The 20,817-nt window shown below is 41.0% G+C and overlaps 1 protein-coding gene across 1 annotated transcript in view; it reads right to left on the minus strand.

Moving 5' to 3' along the window:
* The window catches only part of obscna (obscurin, cytoskeletal calmodulin and titin-interacting RhoGEF a), a 46,003-nt gene that overhangs the window by 16,646 nt on the left and 8,540 nt on the right, over positions 1–20,817 (minus strand). The window contains exons 17-50 of the mRNA XM_059340391.1: positions 20,529–20,798; positions 19,193–19,414; positions 18,723–18,998; positions 17,808–18,074; positions 16,085–16,351; positions 15,692–15,958; positions 15,332–15,598; positions 14,258–14,524; positions 13,528–13,794; positions 13,169–13,435; positions 12,115–12,384; positions 11,650–11,928; positions 11,306–11,563; positions 10,929–11,195; positions 10,242–10,510; positions 9,814–10,078; positions 9,303–9,569; positions 8,807–9,073; positions 8,504–8,557; positions 8,291–8,458; positions 7,794–8,060; positions 7,383–7,649; positions 6,854–7,120; positions 5,875–6,141; positions 2,761–5,781; positions 2,152–2,224; positions 1,962–2,059; positions 1,758–1,870; positions 1,408–1,630; positions 1,056–1,116; positions 736–909; positions 376–535; positions 297–320; positions 157–255 (exon numbers count right to left, since the gene is read on the minus strand). Coding sequence (XP_059196374.1) covers positions 157–255; positions 297–320; positions 376–535; positions 736–909; positions 1,056–1,116; positions 1,408–1,630; positions 1,758–1,870; positions 1,962–2,059; positions 2,152–2,224; positions 2,761–5,781; positions 5,875–6,141; positions 6,854–7,120; positions 7,383–7,649; positions 7,794–8,060; positions 8,291–8,458; positions 8,504–8,557; positions 8,807–9,073; positions 9,303–9,569; positions 9,814–10,078; positions 10,242–10,510; positions 10,929–11,195; positions 11,306–11,563; positions 11,650–11,928; positions 12,115–12,384; positions 13,169–13,435; positions 13,528–13,794; positions 14,258–14,524; positions 15,332–15,598; positions 15,692–15,958; positions 16,085–16,351; positions 17,808–18,074; positions 18,723–18,998; positions 19,193–19,414; positions 20,529–20,798 — 10,115 coding nt within the window. The remainder of the gene's footprint in view (positions 1–156; positions 256–296; positions 321–375; positions 536–735; positions 910–1,055; positions 1,117–1,407; positions 1,631–1,757; positions 1,871–1,961; positions 2,060–2,151; positions 2,225–2,760; positions 5,782–5,874; positions 6,142–6,853; positions 7,121–7,382; positions 7,650–7,793; positions 8,061–8,290; positions 8,459–8,503; positions 8,558–8,806; positions 9,074–9,302; positions 9,570–9,813; positions 10,079–10,241; positions 10,511–10,928; positions 11,196–11,305; positions 11,564–11,649; positions 11,929–12,114; positions 12,385–13,168; positions 13,436–13,527; positions 13,795–14,257; positions 14,525–15,331; positions 15,599–15,691; positions 15,959–16,084; positions 16,352–17,807; positions 18,075–18,722; positions 18,999–19,192; positions 19,415–20,528; positions 20,799–20,817) is intronic.

Raw genomic sequence — 20,817 nt, forward strand, 5'->3', positions numbered from 1 at the left:
TGTTTGATTGACATTTACAAGATAAGGAATAAGAAAACAAGCAAATATATACTATTTAGCCTATAAATACTAGATTTCAGGTATTTTTATTATCATTAACTGCTGACATTAATGAATAAGGTTTCCACATTGTAAAATATAAAACTGTATGCTGACCTTCAGTAAAGCCTGGTAAGTTTGGATCCTCTCCACTGGTCTCTGGAGGAAGGTAAGAACATCCATGGCGGGAGCCTCAGCCTGACCAGAATCTGGTAAGTCCTGAAGTATAATGAGCCACCCATTAAAGACATGAACATTATTAGAGCTATGTAATAATATTTCTATTCAGCACATTCGTTAAATGATTGTTTAAATACAAAGACAAGTTGTGGATACCTTAAAATACTGTTGGACAGCCTTGTCAGTGACGCAGGCCTCTGCTTGTGCTTGTCCGACCATGTAGTGAAGATACTTCTCAAAGTCCTCAGAGTGCCTGAGCAGATGCATGGCCACATCGTCGTCTGTGGCACACTCTCTCAGCCCGGGAAGGATGGACCTGAAAAAACATATCGTAAGAAGATGTACAAAAGGGGAACAGGAGAATAAGTACAGTACAAAACTAATAATGGGTGCATAGAGGTAGTTATTTGGAAACAGGGTTTGATATAATTATGCATTATTTATTTGCTTGTAGTATAAACATTCAAATGTGCATTGTATTAGTTTTGTAACATGCATTTCGTGTGTGTGTATTACCTCTCATGCAGAAACACAATGTCCTTGATATTCCTGAAAATGATCTCTTTCTGGTTGAGGATGTTTATGGGTACGTGGTGGCTAGACTCCAAATAATTTAGCTGGTGCGAAGTGAACATCTTCATCTCTTTTACAAACTCCTCCTCTCCATCAATCAGGCCTTGGATCAGTTGACTAAAAATAAAAGAAAATTAATGCAGTATATGTTTTCACTGTTCATATCTGAATTGTCATTTGAAGACCAAATCAATTCTCCATCATTACCAAGCCAAGTTATAAAGATGAAATAAGGAATAAGTCAGTATAAGTGAATGACGGACCTCAAAGCTCTCCTGTACTCTTCTCCTGTAGACCCAATGCCATCAAGATCCTCTTGAGGTGCTCTCAGTTGCGGGAAGGCCTCCTGTTCAAAAGAAAAACTCATATTTTTAAGTCTTTTCATTCCTCATTATTTGATTAAATTAATGTCTCATCATTGCAGTATATTTATGATTCATGTCAGAACTTGTTTAAATTCAAAACAAATGTATTAATCCCAGTAGGGGCAGTTAGTAAGCAGTTTGTTGACAAGGAAACAATTATCAGTTCTTTGGTTTCAGACACATTTCATTCCAAAAAGATGTGATCACACCAATAGAAGAAGTTGTTTTTAATTACTGGTGTGATAACAACTTGTTGGACTTGTATACCCTACCTTCCTCTTTTTCTCCAGGTAAGCTGGACACACCCATCCCTGTCGAGCAGGGTTGGTTTTGGTGGGTTTGGTCCTCACCAGCCACCTGTCAGGATGAACAGAGTCCAGGACCTCCACAAACTGCCCCTCCTTCAGAACAAAACTCTCCTTGTTACCGCCGTCTGGACTGCAATCAGCTCGAGCCACGTACATTTCAAATGTCTGAGGTGAAAAAAGATACGTTACTTAATTTAAGGCTCATACAATGAAATGGACAACATTACTTGTTAAGATTATACTACAACTCATAGTACTATTACAACAGTGCATACAAAATATGAAAAACTACCTCTCGTCTATCCTCTTCCCCTTCTGACTCTGATCCAGAGACGGTACTAGTTAAGGGTGTGTGAGCACGGTGGTGTTTAGGAGATGGGGTCCTCATTCTACCTTCATGGGCCCCTATACATTCAAGAAGATAGCTTTCATATACCTCAAAAGGAGAGATGATAAACAATTCAAAGCAGAAGTGAAGGAAATCAACATGGCTGACCTTTGACCTTCAGCAGCTTCATAGCAGGTTGTGCAGGAGCCATCTCTTCTTCTTGATCCTCTTTTGGAGGCATTTGGTCCACTTTTTTTGTCACTTCCCTGTAAAAGTATTTATACATATTTTATATATGTTTATGAGTACAATATGAGCAAAACCATTCAGATAATTTGACTTCTCTCCACCCTCTGACCTTGGTACAGCTGGGCCGGTCTCAACAGGTTCGATCATATCCGGAGCTGTGTCATAATCTGAGGGACTTGACACTGTCGGAAACAGAAATTCATGTTTCATAACGTACATTACAGTTTGAAAGCCTCGAGAGCCATGTGAGAAAAAGAAACTCTAAGTCAGATCTAAATTGTTTTCTTTCCTGTGTTTGAGTAGATTCCCAGGAACATTTCTTTTTTTAAGAACATTTTAACATTCTGTTGTTGTAATACTCATTTCGGCCACAAGAGGCACCAAAAGTGCACCACCAGAAGATATTTCTAGACAAAAGAAAGACGTGAAAGTGATGTTACATAGCTTGCTAACAAATGATGTACCTTGTGTTTAGAGTGCCTGTAGGAATTAAAACTCAACTGGAAGAAAACATGAATCATTTTAGTCTTATTTATAACATGGGACAGTGGTGCACGACAGCCTCTTGTGGCCAAAATTACAGCTAACAATGAAAGGTTTTTCTGACAAAAACAAATCACTTGTCAAAACTTTTCCTTTATCTGTTCAAAATAAAAGGAATTTAGAAAAATCTTCCTGGAAAAAAACTTTTTGGGTGGGGAATAAACATGTTACTCACTGGAGCTGGCAATGACTGAAGATCCTCTCCTCTCTTGTCGGCTCATCTGCGTGTCCTGCTCCGTTAGGTTGTAGGCCTCCCACAGAGAGACACTCACATTTTCTACATAGTTTGCAGCATCTGTAGCTGATGTGGGTGTCTGGGTTCGAGGCAGATCCTGGATCTGTGTTTTGGCGAGTTGCAGAGGAGTTATAGCTGCTAGTGGTGGGTGTACAGGCTTCTGGACTATTGGAGCAGGCTTCTGAGGCTGTACTACTGTTATGTTTCCATTGTACGAGGTCATACCAAATTTATTCACCGCCTCACAGGTATAGATCCCACTGTCAAGGCTCGTTAGGTTTTTGATCACTAGTGTGCACACACCCTCCTCTGTAGTTGTAGAGCGGCATCGCTGGTCATTCAGGATCTGTTGGCCGTTTTTCAGCCAGCGTGCTGCGCTGGGTTTTCCTTCTATGACACAAACTAGAGTCATTGTACCATGAAGATCTGCACTTTGGTTCTTGAACACCTCTTTAAAGACTGGACGCATGTCTCTGCGGGTTTTATAGCCTTTGAAGGCAGCCTGGATCTTAACTGCAGCCTCTTGCATTTGTGGTTCATCCTCAATGCTGATGTCAATCTCCGGTGTAGCTTCATTTGGTGGTTGTTCTCCCTGGGGCACATTGATTGGAGGAATAGTAGCAAATTTGGTTGACCCTTCACCAACAGCAGGGGGCTGGACATTGCTGTTGTCTGCTGGTATCTCACTCAAAGCCTCTGAGAAAGTTTCATCTTCAGAAATGTAGAGGAGAGGAATGTCTTTCGCCATCTTTGTTGTTTGTTTTTCTTCCTCTCTTCTCATCGGCTCAACTACCAATTTTATTCCCTGTTCTAGTTCAGGTTCTTTGCTTATTGGTTTTACTGGTTGTTTGATCGGCTGTTTGGTGTTTGCGTCCTTATCCACAGTTTTTTCTGATTGGACAATGATCACAGTTTCCTTTGGAGCGTATTTTAGTGGTTCCTTCTCCCCTGTTACCTCTGCTTTAGATCTTGCTGATAGTTTAATTAGTTCCTCTTCCTCTACTTTGCCATTTTTTACAGCAGACTTTTCTTCTTCTTCCTTCATCATTTTATTTTCAAAACTCTTTTCTAATGGTTTCACAGCCTGTTTTGCATCCTCACTGTTCTTCCACAGGACTTTTCCCATATCGCTTTCCTTCCTCTCGCCTTCACGTGTTTTCTCTGAAGGCTTTCCTTCTTGTTCTAAGCCACCTTTCTCTTGTTCAAACACAGTGTCTGCCCAAACCCTGTCTGTCTGACTTGCATTATGGTCAACCTTGACTATATTCTCTGAATTTCTTCCTGGTTGTCTCTTCTCCATGACAATGTCACTCTCTGTTTCCAAAGGCCTAATTGGCTCTTCCACCTCCCTGTCAACCCCATCAACCTTCTCCAGTTGTCTCATAGCCTTGTCAACTTTCTTGAATGCCTCACTGTCTTTCTCCAGTTGTGTTTTGTTCTGTGCAACAGCAACATCTTTCTCAATACATCTGCCCTGTTTTAGGTCAAACATTGGCTCTACATCTGATTCTAAACTTGCAATAGATGCTTTCCTTTGAGCTCTCTTTTTGGGTTCTGGAGGAACAGGTTTAGCCTGTTGGAGTCCAGGCCTCTCTGGTTGTGTTTCATTCTGTGCAACAGCAACATCTTTCTCCATAGATCTTGCAGGTTGGACGCTCTGTTTTGGATCAAACATTGGCTCTACATCTGTCTCTAAACTTGCAATAGATGCTTTCCTTTGAGCTCTCTTTTTGGGTTCTGGAGGAACAGGTTTAGCCTCTTGGAGTCCAGGCCTCTCTGGCTGTGTTTCATTCTGTGCAACAGCAACATCTTTCTCAATAGATCTTGCAGGTTGGACTCCCTGTTTTAGGTCAAACATTGGCTCTACATCTGTTTCTAAACTTGCAATAGATGCCTTCCTATGAGCTCTCTTTTTGGGCTCTGGAGGAACATGTTTGGCCTCATGGAGTCCAGGCCTCTCCAGTTCTGTTTTGTTCTGTACAACATCAAAGTCTTTTTCAATAGATCTTGCAGGTTGGACTCCCTGTTTTAAGTCAAACATTGGATCTACATCTATTTCTAAACTTGCAATAGATGCTTTCCTTTGAGCTCTCTTTTTGGGTTCTGGAGGAACAGGTTTAGCCTGTTGGAGTCCAGGCCTCTCTGGTTGTGTTTCATTCTGTGCAACAGCAACATCTTTCTCTATAGATTTTGCAGGTTGGACTCCCTGTTTTAGATCAAACATTGGATCTACATCTATTTCTAAACTTGCAATAGATGCTTTCCTTTGAGCTCTCTTTTTGGGTTCTGGAGGAACAGGTTTAGCCTGTTGGAGTCCAGGCCTCTCTGGTTGCGTTTCATTCTGTGCAACAGCAACATCTTTCTCCATAGATCTTGCAGGTTGGACTCCCTGCTTCAGGTCAAACATTGGCTCTACATCTGTTTCTAAACTTGCAGTAGATGCTTTCCTTTGAGCTCTCTTTTTGGGTTCTGGAGGAACAGGTTTGGCCTCATGGAGTCCAGGCCTCTCTGGTTGTGTTTCATTCTGTGCAACAGCAACATCTTTCTCCATAGATCTTGCAGGTTGGACGCTCTGTTTTGGATCAAACATTGGCTCTACATCTGTTTCTAAACTTGCAATAGATGCTTTTCTGTGAGCTCTCTTTTTGGGTTCTGGAGGAACAGGTTTGGCCTCATGGAGTCCAGGCCTCTCTGGTTGTGTTTCATTCTGTGCAACAGCAACATCTTTCTCCATAGATCTTGCAGGTTGGACTCCCTGTTTTAGGTCAAACATTGGCTCTACATCTGTTTCTAAACTTGCAATAGACCCTTTCCTGTGGGCTCTCTTTTTGGGCTCTGGGGGAACAGGTTTGGCCTCTTGAAGTCCAGGTTTCTGGTTCTCTGGAGTCGGAGTTGGTTTGGGTACCTTTGCCTGGGGCAGTATTGTAGGAGGCTCTACCTTTGGTGGAGTCGGTTCTAGTGCTAGACAAGAAAATTAAACATATGTTGCTGTTCAGAAATAGAACATAAGTTAACTTATCTCTAATCTCCAATAAGGTATAAAGATGCACACACCTTTCACTGTCACAGCAGCAGTGGTCTCTGCACTTCCTGCTTGACATGAGTAGCTGCCACTATCCTCAGGCTTGAGGTCCTTGATGTGCAGTTGCATAAGACAGCCCTCTTGTTTCATCTCATACTTACTGCTGGCTCTCAGCGGCAACTTGTTCTTCTTCCATTGTACCGAAACTCCAGCTTTAGACAGCTCACAGATGAGAGAGGCTGTACCTCCCTCCTTTTCCTCCACACTTTGTAAGTCTTCCTTGAAGAATGGAGGGAGCTCTGGGAAATGGGTGCAGATTGGAAAAATTATCCATCTTCAGTGTAATGGGAACATTTTTTAAAGAATATTTCTGTCAAGTTGTAATGTGTGAGAACAAGTTCATATAAATCGAAAAAAAGTTTAAAAATAGAAGCAGTTCCAATAAAAATACATCCATGTTTGATTTAATTTCATTGTTATTTCATATAATTGTTATTTCAGTTAATTTAATGAATACAAAATTAATATACAAATTAAAGTAATGAAGTTAAGACTTCCTGCCTATCACCATGTGTTGTTTTATTTGTATTTAGCAAAATGACACAATTATTACTGTAAGTGTGTCAGGGAGTTATAGAGAAGGTGGGTGAGCCATTTTATGTAAAGTTAGTAGCTAAGCTAATTTTCCAATGCGAATGTAGCTGCTAAGCTAACTTTTGCTGGGACATGTATAGGGACCCCGCAGTGTAATACATGAAGTGTGCATTTGAACTGCTTGTACCAGCTGTACAAGTGAGAAGTAGTAGTATTTTGTGTTATTAAGCTGTTTGTGTTGTGTTCAGGTTTAAAGGTAGTTATTGGTTAAAAATTAAAACATCCTGCTGCAGTACTGAGGCTGGACAGAAACGTGTCTTAATATAATGTGCTGTAATGTCTGTATATTTTGCAGTGTGTGACAGTGGGTTGGCAATATGAGCAACAGACGCTGTGCAAATTGCCAAACATACACACCTGTTACTGTCACAGTAGCAGTGGTCTCTGCACCTTCTGCATGACATGTGTAGCTGCCACTGTCTTCAGCTTTAAGCTCCTTGATGTGCAGCTGGAGGAAGCAGCCATCTTGCTTCATCTCATACTTTCTATTAGCTCTCAGCGGCAGTCTGTTCTTCTTCCATTGTACTGACACTCCAGGTTTAGACAGCTCACAGTTGAGAGAGGCTGTACCTCCCTCCTTTTCCTCCACACTTTGTAAGTCTTTTTTGAAGACTGGAGGGAGCTCTGAGAAAAAATTGTCATATAGAAAACTGTCTTTAGCTTATCTTTGTCATAATAGATATGGTGCTTGAGGCATGAGACCAAACTGGGATTGCCAAGACTACATACATGGACATGGAGGATGTGTGTGAATTGCAATTTTAAAGATTTTTGGAAAGTTCAGACAATCGTAAAAGTATTAATCTAACAATTATATTTCATCTGTGGCTTGAGAGCATGCTAATATAGTCAGATATGTCGTTTACATAACCAAAAGCCCACACACCTTTTACAGAGACAGTTGCAGTGGTCTCCACTCTTCCTGCTTGACATGTGTAGCTGCTACTGTCCTCTGGTTTGAGGTCCTTGATGTGTAGCTGCATAAGACAGCCATCTTGTTTCATCTCGTACTTCCTGCTGGCTCTCAATGGCAACTTGTTCTTCTTCCACTGTACTGATACACCAGCTTTAGACAGCTCACAGCACAGGGAGGCTGTAGCCCCCTCCTCGACTTCAACACTTCGTAAGTCTTCCTTGAAGAAGGGTGGGACCTCTGGAAATATAGTCAAGGATTGAATAAACTTTAGTATGATGGAATGAAAACTAAATGGGAAAAACACAGCTTATTCCATGCTGGAAAATTTAATCAGTCCTCCGAATTTTGGTGTTTGTTTTTCTCACTGCCAAATGCACACACCTTTTACTTTCACAGTAGCAGTGGTCTCTGCACTTCCTGCATGACATGTGTAGCTGCCACTATCCTCTGTTTTAAGCTCCTTGATGTGCAGCTGGAGCAGGCAGCCGTCCTCCTTCATCTCATACTTCCTGTTAGCCCTCAGCGGCAGCCGGTTCTTCTTCCATTGTATTAATACACCAGCTTTAGACAGCTCACAGCACAGAGAGACTGTACCTCCTTCTTCAGCATCCACACTTTGTAATTCTTTGTTGAAGAATGGAGGGAGCTCTAAAATCGGCAAGAAAAAAATGAATGTGATCAAAACCTCACCAGAACAGAATTTGTACAGGTTTTGGTTTGGAAGACTTTTTTTCTAAGTGGGTGTGTTTCCCATATAATGTAGGGTCACATAATGACAACCAGATAGACCAGGGAAGTACAGGCATTACACAGTACAATGCATGCAGTTCTAGGACTTAAATGCTCTAATAAAGTCAGAATCCTCCAGATGCACACACCTTTCACTGTCACAGTAGCAGTAGTCTCTGCACTTCCTGCTTGACATGTATAGCTGCCGCTGTCCTCGGGTTTGAGGTCCTTGATGTGAAGCTGGAAGATGCAGCCGTCCTGCTTCATCTCGTACTTCCTGCTGGCTCTCAGTGGCAGCCTGTTCCTCTTCCACTGTACTGATACACCAGGTTTAGACAGCTCACAACACAAGGAGGCTGTACCTCCCTCCTCTACCTCCAAACTCTCTAAGTCTTCCTTGAAGAATAGTGGGAGCTCTGTGGAAATGGGTAAGGATTGGAAAAATTTTGTTTAATGTGAAAATGCTTGAAACCTAAACAGAAGGGGATAAAAAACTGACTTTTGTGATACAATGACTATCAAGACTTGTCGGCAAATGTACAATGTAGATGGATGGGACTGTAATAATAACAGCTGAGTACCAGGAAGATTCACCAGTAGTTTATTGTTCGGTGTGTGATTGAACTCATGTATTAAACTGAATTTCTCATTTCCAGATGACACACCTTTCACTGATACAGTAGCAGTGGTCTCTGCACTTCCCGCTTCACATGTGTAAGTGCCACTGTCTTCAGGTTTGAGATCTTTGATGTGCAGCTGGAGGAGGCAGTCATCTTGCTTTATTTCATACTTCCTGCTGGCTCTCAGAGGCAGCTTGTTCTTCTTCCATTGTACTGACACTCCAGGCTTAGATACCTCACAGTATAAGGAGGCTGTGTCTCCCTCTTCAGCCTCCACACTTTCTAAGTCTTCCTTGAAGAATGGTGGGAGTTCTGGGAAAGTTGGCAAGAAAAAAACTGAATTGTACATGTGTAGGGAACAGCGTTTGAGACCTCTCAACGTTGGTGAAGATGTTTTATAACTGGCTGGGTTTAACTAACAGTATAGTGTAGGATAACATAATGACCACCAGATAGATTGGACAAGTACAGCAAAGCATTGCACAGTACAATGCATGCTAAAAATGTTATAATTTAGTCAAGATTTTCCAAACACACACACCTTTTACTCTCACAGTAGCAGTGGTTTCTGCATTTCCTGCTTGACATGAGTAGCTGCCGCTGTCCTCAGGCTGGAGCTCGTTGATGTGCAGCTGGAGGACACAGCCGTCCTGCTTCATCTCATACTTCCTGCTGGCTCTCAATGGAAGCCTGTTCTTCTTCCACTGCACTGAGACTCCAGGTTTAGACAGCTCACAGCACAGGGAGGCTGAACTTCCCTCTTCAGCCTTCACGTTCTGCAATTCTTCTTTGAAAAATGGTGGGAGTTCTGTGAAGTTTAAAATTGTAGAGATTAACATATGGGGTGTTTTACTTAGCAGAAATAGTATTTAAGTCTTTATCATATTTATTGCTAAATAAGATGTAGACAGACATGATAGATTAGTGATGTTTGCTCTCCTCGGAAATATTGAGTTTCAGCAAATTCAATTGATAGAAGTTTGCTTGTTTCCATGATTTAGAGCTTCCTGATACTTTAAAATTTAACCCTGCAGATTTCAAAATGCACAAACCTTTTACTGATACAGTAGCAGTGGTCTCTGCAGTTCCTGCTTGACATGTATAGCTGCCACTGTCTTCGGGCTGGAGCTCATTGATGTGCAATTGGACGAAGCAGCCATCCTGTTTCATCTCATACTTCCTGCTGGCTCTTAAAGGAAGCCTGTTCTTCTTCCACTGCACTGAGACTCCAGGTTTAGACAGCTCACAACACAGGGATGCTGAACTTCCCTCATCAGCTCTCAGGTTCTGCAATTCTTCTTTGAAAAATGGTGGAAGCTCTAAGAGGGTAAAAAAAATTAAAAGGGGTTTTAGTAGATAGATCAGTGGTTTTTGCTGCATGTCATATGGTAATAAATCAAATATATTTTCTGGAAAATGGAAAAATAATTAACTTTAGTTTCCTATAATGTACATCCATCTGTAGTCTCAAAATGCACACACCTTTCACTGTCACAGTAGCAGTGGTCTCTTCATTTCCTGCTTGACATGTGTAGCTGCCCTTGTCTTCAGGTTGGAGCTCACTGATGTGGAGCTGGAAGAGGCAGCCATCTTGTTTCATCTTGTACTTCCTGCTGGCTCTCAGCGGCAGCCGGTTCTTCTTCCACTGCACCGAAACTCCAGGTTTAGACAGCTCACAGCACAGGGAGGCTGTACCTCCCTCCTCTACCTCAACACTCCTTAATTCTTTCTTGAAGAATGGAGGGAGCTCTGAAAAAAAGGATTGGGAAGGGAAAAAATATAGTTAAGTTACATTTTGGAACATTTCTTGAATGCAACGACTTCCAGGGAGTTCACACAATCACAGGAAAGTTCCTTGACAACTGACAAGTACACTACTTTCCTGTGACAGAGTAATATGATGTAGTAAAATTTCCTAAAAAGTTGGAATGCAGTATAAAATATAAATAAACACTGAGTGTATTTACAAAAAAATTAAACATTTATCAGTTTGTACATTAAATATTCTGCTTTGTACATTTTCTTGATTTAATAAATGTCAAAATGGATTAGCAAATTATCGCATTCAGTTTTAATTACGTTTTATACAACATCCTAACTTTGTAATAATTTTGTAGCGTGGTTAAATGCAAGCAAAGCAATTGTTCACATATCCAAATGCACTCACCTTTCACTGTCACAATGGCAGTGGTTTCTGCACTTCCTGCCTGACACGAGTAGCTGCCACTGTCTTCAAGTTTGAGCTCCTTGATGTGAAGCTGGAGAAGGCAGCCGTCCTGCCTGATCTCGCACTTTCTGCTGGCTTTAAGCGGCAGCCTGTTCTTCTTCCATTGAATTGGCACTCCAAGTTTAGACAGCTCACAGTACAGAGAGGCTGAACCTCCCTCCTCAACTTCCACACTCTGCAATTCTTCTTGGAAAAATGGAGGGAGCTCTGGAAAGAGAGACATTTGGTGTAATAATGTAGCCATTTCACAGTATAGTTTGATGCATTGAATTATTTTTTTTAAAGATAGCAGCATAACAGTTCACTTCTATTTTTACCTGTTACAGTAAGCTTGGCACTGCTCTGCACATCTCCTGTATCACAGCAGTATGTGCCAGTATCCAGAGGATCCACGTCCCGGATAACCAAGAGGTTGACTTTTCCCTCCTTACGTAGCTCATATTTATCACCATTTTGGAGGGGGATGTGGTTGCGCTTCCAGGTAACCGAGGAGGTAAAATCAGAGATTGTGCAGGACAAAGTGGCTGTCTCTCCTTCCAAGATCACAACGTCTTTAGGCTTCTCCTCAAATAAAACTAGACAGAGGAAATCATATCAGCTGAAAAATCACACAGTACTGTATGTTGTCTTTCCCCCTCTATCCCTTGATGTGTTTTCTCACCTTTGGCCTTTTGAACAACTAGCAGACGAGCAGAGGTCCTCTCCTCCCCGACCACAAATGCCACGATGCCCGTCTCGTCAGGTGTGGTCATGGTGAGGACCAGTCTCTGTCGTCGACCCTGGCACGTCATCTGGTTCATCTCGTTCTTCTGCAGGGGGCTAGACCCAAGCCACCACACACCCTCACTCACATCTGCGTGGCTCAGCTCACATTCAAACTCTGCATCCTCGCCCGCTGTCACCGTTATACCTTGCAGCTCTGAAACGATCCGCACGCGCTCTGTGGAGAAGGAGGAAGCTATATACAGCTGGATTTTTAGCGATGGAATGGGAAATATTTACAACAACTTAGATGAGAGCAGCCTGCTGGTTTTATTCATGCCGCACTTCTTGTACTGTAAATGAGTTAGTCAAATATATTAGTAAATAATGGATAAAATGAAAGATGAACTTCTACTGTACTTACCCCTCACAACCAGCTTGGCTATGGTCTTCTTGCCTCTGGAGATACAGCAGTACTCTCCAGCATCATCTGCATGCAGTTTTTTTATCTCCAACATGTGCGTTGGGCCTTTTTTCTTTAAAATGCAACGCCCTCCTTCTTCCACCACAATGTTGTCCTTCTTCCAAGTGACAGGGACATTAGCACTGGAAACTTCACAGGACAGCAGCACAGATTTCCCCTCCATCACTGCTTGGTTCTCCAGTTCCTTCTCAAAGAACACTGATGCTGCCGCTGGTAAGAGAAGCAAATAGAGGGTGTGTTGCAGAAGTTGAATTAAATGCCATAGCAGTGACATTGTAAAAACCTGCAGCGTGTTTAACCCTGCAATTATCAGCAGCCCTCGTCACATTGGATATTGCTTTTTCATACGCCAGTGGACTCATTTATGCTATGATTATCACAGCGCCAAGTAGATGGGAGAACAACTAGAAACTCCCATATAGAGATGACTGTGTGATACAGCATACAGGAACTGAGTTTGGCAGATTAGCATTCTCAACATTTTGGAGCTCAGTATACAGTCAAATATAGTATGACACACCTTTTGCTGATTTGAAAGTGAAGGTAAAAGCATGTTTAAAAACAATAGAAAAACACTTACACCTGTTGCAACTCTATGTTGTAAAAATTATTATTACTTATTACTATGCATTTTATTATCCTTTTTTCTACAGCATTTTCTACTACTTGTGCCTTAATAATATTGCACAATTTCTATATATTGTACATTTTCTGTTATTCTCTGTTTCCTGCCCAGGGACTATAGATGAAAATTAGCTTATAGCTAACTCTAGTACAGCTAAGAAGCTGTGCATTGTCCCCGTCAAATTAACAAACAAATAAATAAATAAAAACATGTCTACTTTGCAGGTCTTTAGACTACTTTGGAAATGCAGACAACAACAGGCTGAAGGAGCTTTAGAGTTCCTGGAAAAGCAGTCTCAGGACATAAATCACCAGGAACCCCTTGGTGGAAATGTAACTTTTGGCCCTTTTTTGGCAGCATGTCAGATACCTCTCACGTTGACCTCAGCTGTTGTCTTCTGCTCTCCCAGTACGCAGCTGTACTCCCCAACATCCTCAGGCTGGACGTTTCTGATGTGCATCTCGGCTGTCTTCCCCTTCAGCATCATCTGAAATCTTCCCCCGTGGCAGAGCTGGTCCTCCGCCTTCCACCACTGCACAGGCAGCCCGGCCCTGGACAGCTCACAGCGAAGGGTCACGTTGCCTCCTTCAGGGGCCTCCTGGTTCTTCAGACCCATTTTAAAGGTGAGAGGGATCGCTGTGGAAGAACCAAGGTTATGTCATAAAGTGAAAAAAACTGTTACCAGATGAAGCAGGCCTTTCTACAAGAAAAACAGAATGTTCCCTTACGTGTAATGGTGATGTTGGCTGTGGTCTTGACGTCACCGTAGACGCAGCTATAAAGTCCGCTGTCCTCCAGCTGTGCATTTTTGATAACCAACTCCATGCTGCTGTTTCGATTTTTGATCTGATACTTAAAATTATTCTTCAGCAGCTCTGGTCCTTTCTTCCACTCCACAGCAAGACCGGGCTTAGACAGCTCACAGTTCAATGTCACGCTGTTCTCCTCCTCCACCTGCTGGTTCTTTAACTTTGTCTTGAATGTAATGGGAGGAGCTGCAAGCAGACGAACCAAAGACTAATAAGTACTAATTATTTGATTGAAAAATTCTTACTCCCAAAAAGGCTGCGTAATGCTTTATATTAAGGTCCTTGTAATAACCATTAATTAACAAGTAATAAGGCCCTTGTAAGTCCTTACAAGATGCTTATTGACATTATTGTGTGTTTATAAGCTTATATAGGTGTTAATCATTTCATTACAAACACCCATGACCCACCCATTATGTCTTTGCCATGCCTTTATTCATCTTATTTTGTTTGCTTATTGATATTAAAATATACTTTATTGCTCAGCTATTATAAGGTAACTATAAGTTAACTATGCTTTTTGAAACTACCGGATCTAAAGCGAGAACAATGCCTTATTACTTGTTAATTAATGGTTATTAAGGACCTTATTATAAAGCATTACCAAAGGCTGAGATGTCTTGTTTTTAGTGTGGGAACTCTATTTTACCTTTCACTGTGAGCTCAGCAGTTGATTGTGTGTCTTTAGTCTTGCAGGTGTATTTCCCACTATCACTCTCCTCCATGTTGTTGATGATCAGTTTGGTGAGACGTCCCTCCTGTTTCATCTCATACTTGTATCCAGCTTTGAGGACGACTCTGCCTTTCCTCCACTCCACAGGAGCTCCAGGTTTGGAGAGCTCACAGCAGAAAACTCCACTGTCCCCTTCCTTCACCTCCAAGTTCTCCACCTCTTGTTTAAATGTGACAGGAAGTGCTGAAGAAAAAGAAAAAAATAAGCAAAATCTGAATTTTTCACTCTCACTCCGCACAGTTTGCAATTGTTTCTTGTTTGATTTCTTAAAAGGATAGTTTGGATTTTTTGAAGTGGGGTTGCATGAGTTACTTATCAAGTCAGTGTATTATCTACAGCAGATGGTGGTTTCATGCCTCCAGTTTGCAGAAGCAGAAAGCCAAATTCACACAATAACATAAACAAACTAACTGATCAAAGTAGCGATAGACCAGCAACTCCCATGTTCAGCTAAGTAAAATGATCAGTTTTGTCAAAGTCTGGTGCAACCCTACTTCAAATGCTTCACATCTTCATGTTTCCTTTGTAGGAAAAACACGTTCTCTCTCACTGTGGTTGGGAAACACATTTCCAGCTGAGCAGTCTTCCCATATAATAATATTAATTCATAACTTTTTTTTACAATTATTATAATGAATTTGTATAGCTCCTTTCAAACATGAAATGAAGAACAAAGTGCTTTACAACAAATAAATTATAGGCACGAAATGCTTAATACTGAATGGACATAAAAATGGACATATCAAAAACGTATTAAAAGTTAAAAATACCAATAATAAAAAGTGCTGCAATTAAGTTCTTAATAATTGTGTGTGTTGGGTCTGTTCCATTCGTACACCTTTTTTTTTCTCTCTCTGAGGCCACTGACTAAAGAGTCTTACTGTCCCAATGAACAGAGACTGGTCTTGTCTAATCAAAATAAATTCCACAATAATTCACCCCGGAAAGTCTTCCCACAGATTGCACTGTACTAGCTGTAGGGAAACATACCTCTTACTTTGATGTCAGCTGAAGTCACAACAGTGCCAACAAAACAGCTGTACTCCCCAAAATCTGCGAGAGTTAAATTTCTAATCAGCATTTCAGCCATCCTGCCCTCTTGCTTCATCTGATATTTCTCTCCTTCCGTCACAAGCTGAGCATCTTTCCGCCACTCCACTGGGACTCCTGCTTTAGAGAGCTCACAGCGCAGGGTCACACTGCCCTCCTCCACAACTTCCTGGTTCTTCAATTTTTGCTTGAAAGTTACCGGGATCGCTAAAGAGTGAAAGAAATATATAATACGTATAAGATGTGTTAATTCCCCAAGCACAATTATGCTTTCTGTTACATGTGTTTAATTGCATTCACCAGTGATGATGATGGTGGCCGTAGTTTTTATATCATCACAGACGCAGCTGTATGTGCCGCTGTCCTCCGGCTGGCTTTTCCTGATGAGGAGCTCCAAAGTGGAGCCGTTCTGCTTCATCTGGTATTTCTCGCCATTGGTGAGCACTTTGTCTCCCTTCATCCACTGCACTGGAGCGCCGGGTTTGGAGAGCTCACAGCAGAGTGTCAGTCCATTGCCCTCCTGCACCTGAATATTCTTCAGTTCTTGAATGAATTTGATGGGCGGCTCTAGAGCAGACACAACAGAAACCAAATCCAAATTTTCATGTGGAGGAATGTCTCATTTAATGAAAGCACTAACAATAACTTTTATGAACTCAAAAAGCAAAACAACAACTTGTATACAGAACTCACCATTCACAATGATCCTAGCGGTTGTACCCTGCTCTCCACATACACAGGTATAATCTCCAGTGTCCTCCACACTCAGGTCCGTAATCTTCATCTCCACCTGCAGATCCTTCTTCCTCATCTGGTATTTGTCTCCATGTCTCAGCAGCTCTCCTCCTCTCCTCCACTCCACTGAAGCTGCAGGTTTGTTGAGCTCACAGCGCAGAACCACACTGTTGCCCTCCATCGCCTCCTGGTTGACTAGTGGCATCTTAAAACTCGGTGGTAGATCTGCCAATTAGAGTAAACTCTTAAACAAATTCTTATTAAAAAAAAATCAAAAGTTTATCCTATACTTTAAATCAATGATTACATTTTTTTTAAATCCTCAAAATGAGAACTTGTTTTTCTGTCTGAATAGCTCAAGATTTTTTTTGCAGTTCTGGGATTCTGGGCTATGTTGCCTCCATAAAAAAGGTTTAATTTCAGGCTAGTGTAAAGCAATCCTTCAAATTACACACATAGGTGTTTCTTTTACATTTTACTAAACTTTGTCTATTTGCATCTGTAGATTTCTCCTTAGAGAATGCCTCATATGGATATTTAAACATAACATTTCTTGCAATTACTTGCAATAAAAATAATTGTCTTAATGTAAGTAATCAAATGGGGAAGTTTAATGATTCAACTGTTTACCCTATTAACCTGTAGTGTCTCACCCTAAGACATAAGCCAAAATAAAGATTGAACCATGACAGAAAAATGACCACACTAATCTCTTCTAAGGAGGAAATATGGTAACAAAAATCTAATCATGCAAATTTCATATGACATGGAAGTTACACTGTAGCAGTGATGAAAAATGAAATCTTCCGTGCGCATAACTTTTTCTACTGAACTAATTAGTCAGTTCAAAATGAACAATGGAATGGATTGTATGATGTGATATTACATAAACATGTCATATCACTCACATGAAAAACACTAAAGCTAATGCTAGAGTTTAGGTACAGGACTGTTTGGGATGTATCCATGGATGGATTACTGAGTGAACCAGCCTACTGGGCACAGGTCCAGAGGCCCAATGTGTCAGAGGCCCAATAGACTTTGTCTACAAAAACGTCCCTCAAAGAGACATGTTTCAACGGGGAGGGGACTCAAAATAACCAGACAGAAACATAAAATGACTAAACTTAGACACAAAAAGACATCAACAAGACACAAAACAACTACAAAGAGCTGCAAAGAGACGCAAGAAGCTCACAACAACTATGAGCGAGGCAAAACCACAGACGACAAAGAGATACAAAACAACTACAAAGACACTTAAAATGACTACAAAAAAGGGGCAAAACAACCACAGACAAAAAAATAACTTCAAATGAATAACTATCCATTGTCTCATAATCCATCCATGGATGTATCTAAATGCAAACCACTACCTGAACACCCATCTGATGTGATGACCCAGCTCATGAGAAGTAATGTACAGTACACATTGAGTACTGTAACATTAAGCCATAAGCCACAATAATGTCTCCATGAAGGTTGAGTGAAGCTACAAACTCACACAGTGATTAGACCCACTGTGTTTTTTATTCTACTAAACTAGAGCTGACCTCTTTGACGTCTGCGTCTAGGTGACTCTGTTGAATACATCGGGAAAGTTCAAAAAAAGAGGAATAATTGTGATCCACAATAATTATTCCAACATTTGTGTGAGAGTTTTGACTTGAATTTCTCTCACCTTGGACGATGAGCTCAGCGGTTGATTGGCGGTCTTTAGTCTTGCAGACATATTTGCCAGCATCGCTCTCCTCTACGTTGTTGATGACCAGTTTGGTGAAAGGTCCCTCCTGCTTCATCTCGTATTTGTCTCCAGGCTTCAGAATCGAACGGCCTTTCCTCCACTCCACTGCAGCTCCAGGTTTGGAGAGCTCGCAGCAGAAAACTCCACTGTCCCCTTCCTTCACCAGCAGGCGCTGGATCTCTCGTTTGAATGTTACGGGAAGTGCTGTTGTGGATATATATACATTACCGGTCAAAAGTTTTAGAACACCCCAATTTTTCCATTTTTTTATTGAAATTCAAGCAGTTCACATCAAATGAACAGCTTGAAAGGGTACAGAGGTAAGTGGTGAACTGCCAGAGGTAAATAAAAAAAGGTAAGGGTAACCAAAACTGAAAAATAATGTACATTTCAGAATTATACAAGTAGGCCTTTTTTCAGGGAACAAGAAATGGGTTAACAACTTAACTCTATGAAGTCTTGGGCTATTTTGAATTCTTTTCATGTCTTTGTAAGTCATTTTGTGTCTTTTTTGGTCATTTTGTGACTTTTAGTGTCTTTTTTTTGTCATTTTGTCCAACATAAAATGTGATTTTGAATCTTTTTTGTACTTTCAAAACACTATCATGCTCAATAAAGAATTTTAAATGTTGCAAATGTGCATTCATTTCAGAGTACACTGAGACATTAAACTGCATCACTTTCAATTAAATTCAGGAAAAGTTTGTGTGTTCTAAAACTTTTGACCAGTAGTGTATATTTTTGAACTGTATTCAGTGTTTTTCTTTTGTTGCATTATAAGAAGCAACATTTCAAAGGTAATAACAGGTGACAAGTTTGAAATGTGTTCCCACTGGCACGCTTCAAACTTACGTTTCACTTTGACTTCAGCAGTGGTTTTCTCATTTCCTGTGATGCAGCTGTACTTCCCGAAATCTTCTGGTTGAACGTTGAAAATGGTCATCTGAACCGTCTTTCCTTCTTGCTTCATCTCATACTTTCCTCGATACATCTCCTCCGACAGCACCTGCTTCTCTCTCTGCCACTGCACCGGGACTCCCTTCTTTGACAGCTCACAGTGTAATGTCACACTGCTCCCTTCTTCAGCCTCCTGGCTCTTCAGACTCACTTTAAATGTGGCAGGAACAGCTGTTGAACCAAACACAAATATTGAACTATGCATGTGAAGCAGAACACAGACAAGAACATTAAAGAAACACTTCTACAAAAGGGTCAAAGGACAATTAACAAAGAAACTAAAGAGCATTCACAACAACCATCTTACACATTGGACATACCAATAACTTTAACAGTGGCCTTTGTCCTCTGCTCCCTACACACACATGTGTAGAGCCCGCTGTCCTCAGGTTCAGCGTCTCTGATGATCAACTCCAGGGCCGAGTCCCTCTGTCTAATCTGGTACTTCTCTCCATTCTCCAGCAGATCTCCCCCGAGCCTCCACTCCACTCGGACACCCGGTTTGGAGATTTCACAATACAGTGTGATGTTTTGTCCCTCCGCTATTTGGAGGTTCTTCAGTTTTTGCTTGAAGGTGACAGGAAGAGCTGAAAGGCAAATATATAGTTAGGTATTGAGACAGAAATGAATAATCACAAGAATTTAATGAAAAGCAAGTCATGGCATATTATTTATTATTATATATATATTATTATATATTATATATTCTTTTACGTGATTTGGTGCTTTGCACCAGTGACAAGAATGCCAATAAAGTTAAGCACCTGGCAAAATGATGGAGGGTTACAGTTGCAAATGTAATATTTTCAGTTCTTAAATGCTAAGATCTCTACTGGCTGCATGATTCAACATCAAAACCAGAGTATTTTACACTTTAACTTTTCTCTTTTCTTTTTGTACCTTTTCATATTCTTTTAAATCCTAGCTTTTTTATTTGTTTTATTTAGTATTACTGCTTATTCTCTGAAAATTTGATGAATTTTGCAGTCTTTGTTTTTAAGAACAACTCTTGATATTAAAATACGAGTTATTTTCACAAGTAATTTTTGTCTTCTAACCTCTACCTCGAACCTAATACTAGGCTGACTCCCATTACCACCCCTTAATCCTACCCTTTCCCCCTTCGCCTTGTTTTTACTCGTCATGTTGAAATGAAGCTTTCGAAGGACCACACTTGAAAGGGAGGGCTCAGAGGAATTTCCCAGCATCCCCCATGTAACCTGTCACTGAAGTTTAAAGCCCGCCGGCAAACTTTTAGGCAGCGATGGATCAAGCCAAGAAGACACACAAATGTAAGTATTTTCATTTTGATCATGGCAGTCTTGTAATGATACTATGTTCAAGCCATTTTTAACTGTCAAGTTTGTTTTGAATCACTAGTTAGTCGTAGCCGATGATAATATTCGGGTGCTCCTTTTGTGTAGGTGGCTAGCTAGCTGCTATCGCTATTTGTTGAGATAAGATATCTGATAACCCTTGACATGTCAAATTGAGATTTTAAGTGAAATTTGTATGCAGTATGCATAGGGGTGGTAATGGGATTTAGCCTAAATTATGTTTTGCTGTTTATTTCACATACTTTTTGTGAGTAACCAACTTGTTATTGTGTACAAAATATTACTTACTGTTGTGTCATTTATTCATGACTTTTTGCCACATACAAAACAGAATGTAATGAAACTGTCAGTAACAAACACCTACCGTTAACAGTCAGAGTTGCAGTGCTCTCTATGTTCCCACAGATGCATGTGTAAATGTCGCTGTCCTCAGGTGTGACGTCAAAGATCCTCAGTTCAATCAGCAAGTCTCTCTGCCGCATGTGATATTTCTCTCCAGCCCTGATGACATCATTCCCGCTCTTCCTCCACTCCACAGTGTGACCAGGCTTCGACAGCTCACAGCGTAAAGCTGCAGTGTTGCCCTCCTCAATCAGCACATTCCTCAGCTTCTGCTTAAAGGTGACTGGAAGAGCTGAGGAGTCAGGAGTTAC

This window comes from Centropristis striata, chromosome 9, assembly GCF_030273125.1.
Source record: "Centropristis striata isolate RG_2023a ecotype Rhode Island chromosome 9, C.striata_1.0, whole genome shotgun sequence".
In the NCBI taxonomy this organism is placed as follows: Eukaryota; Metazoa; Chordata; class Actinopteri; order Perciformes; family Serranidae; genus Centropristis; species Centropristis striata.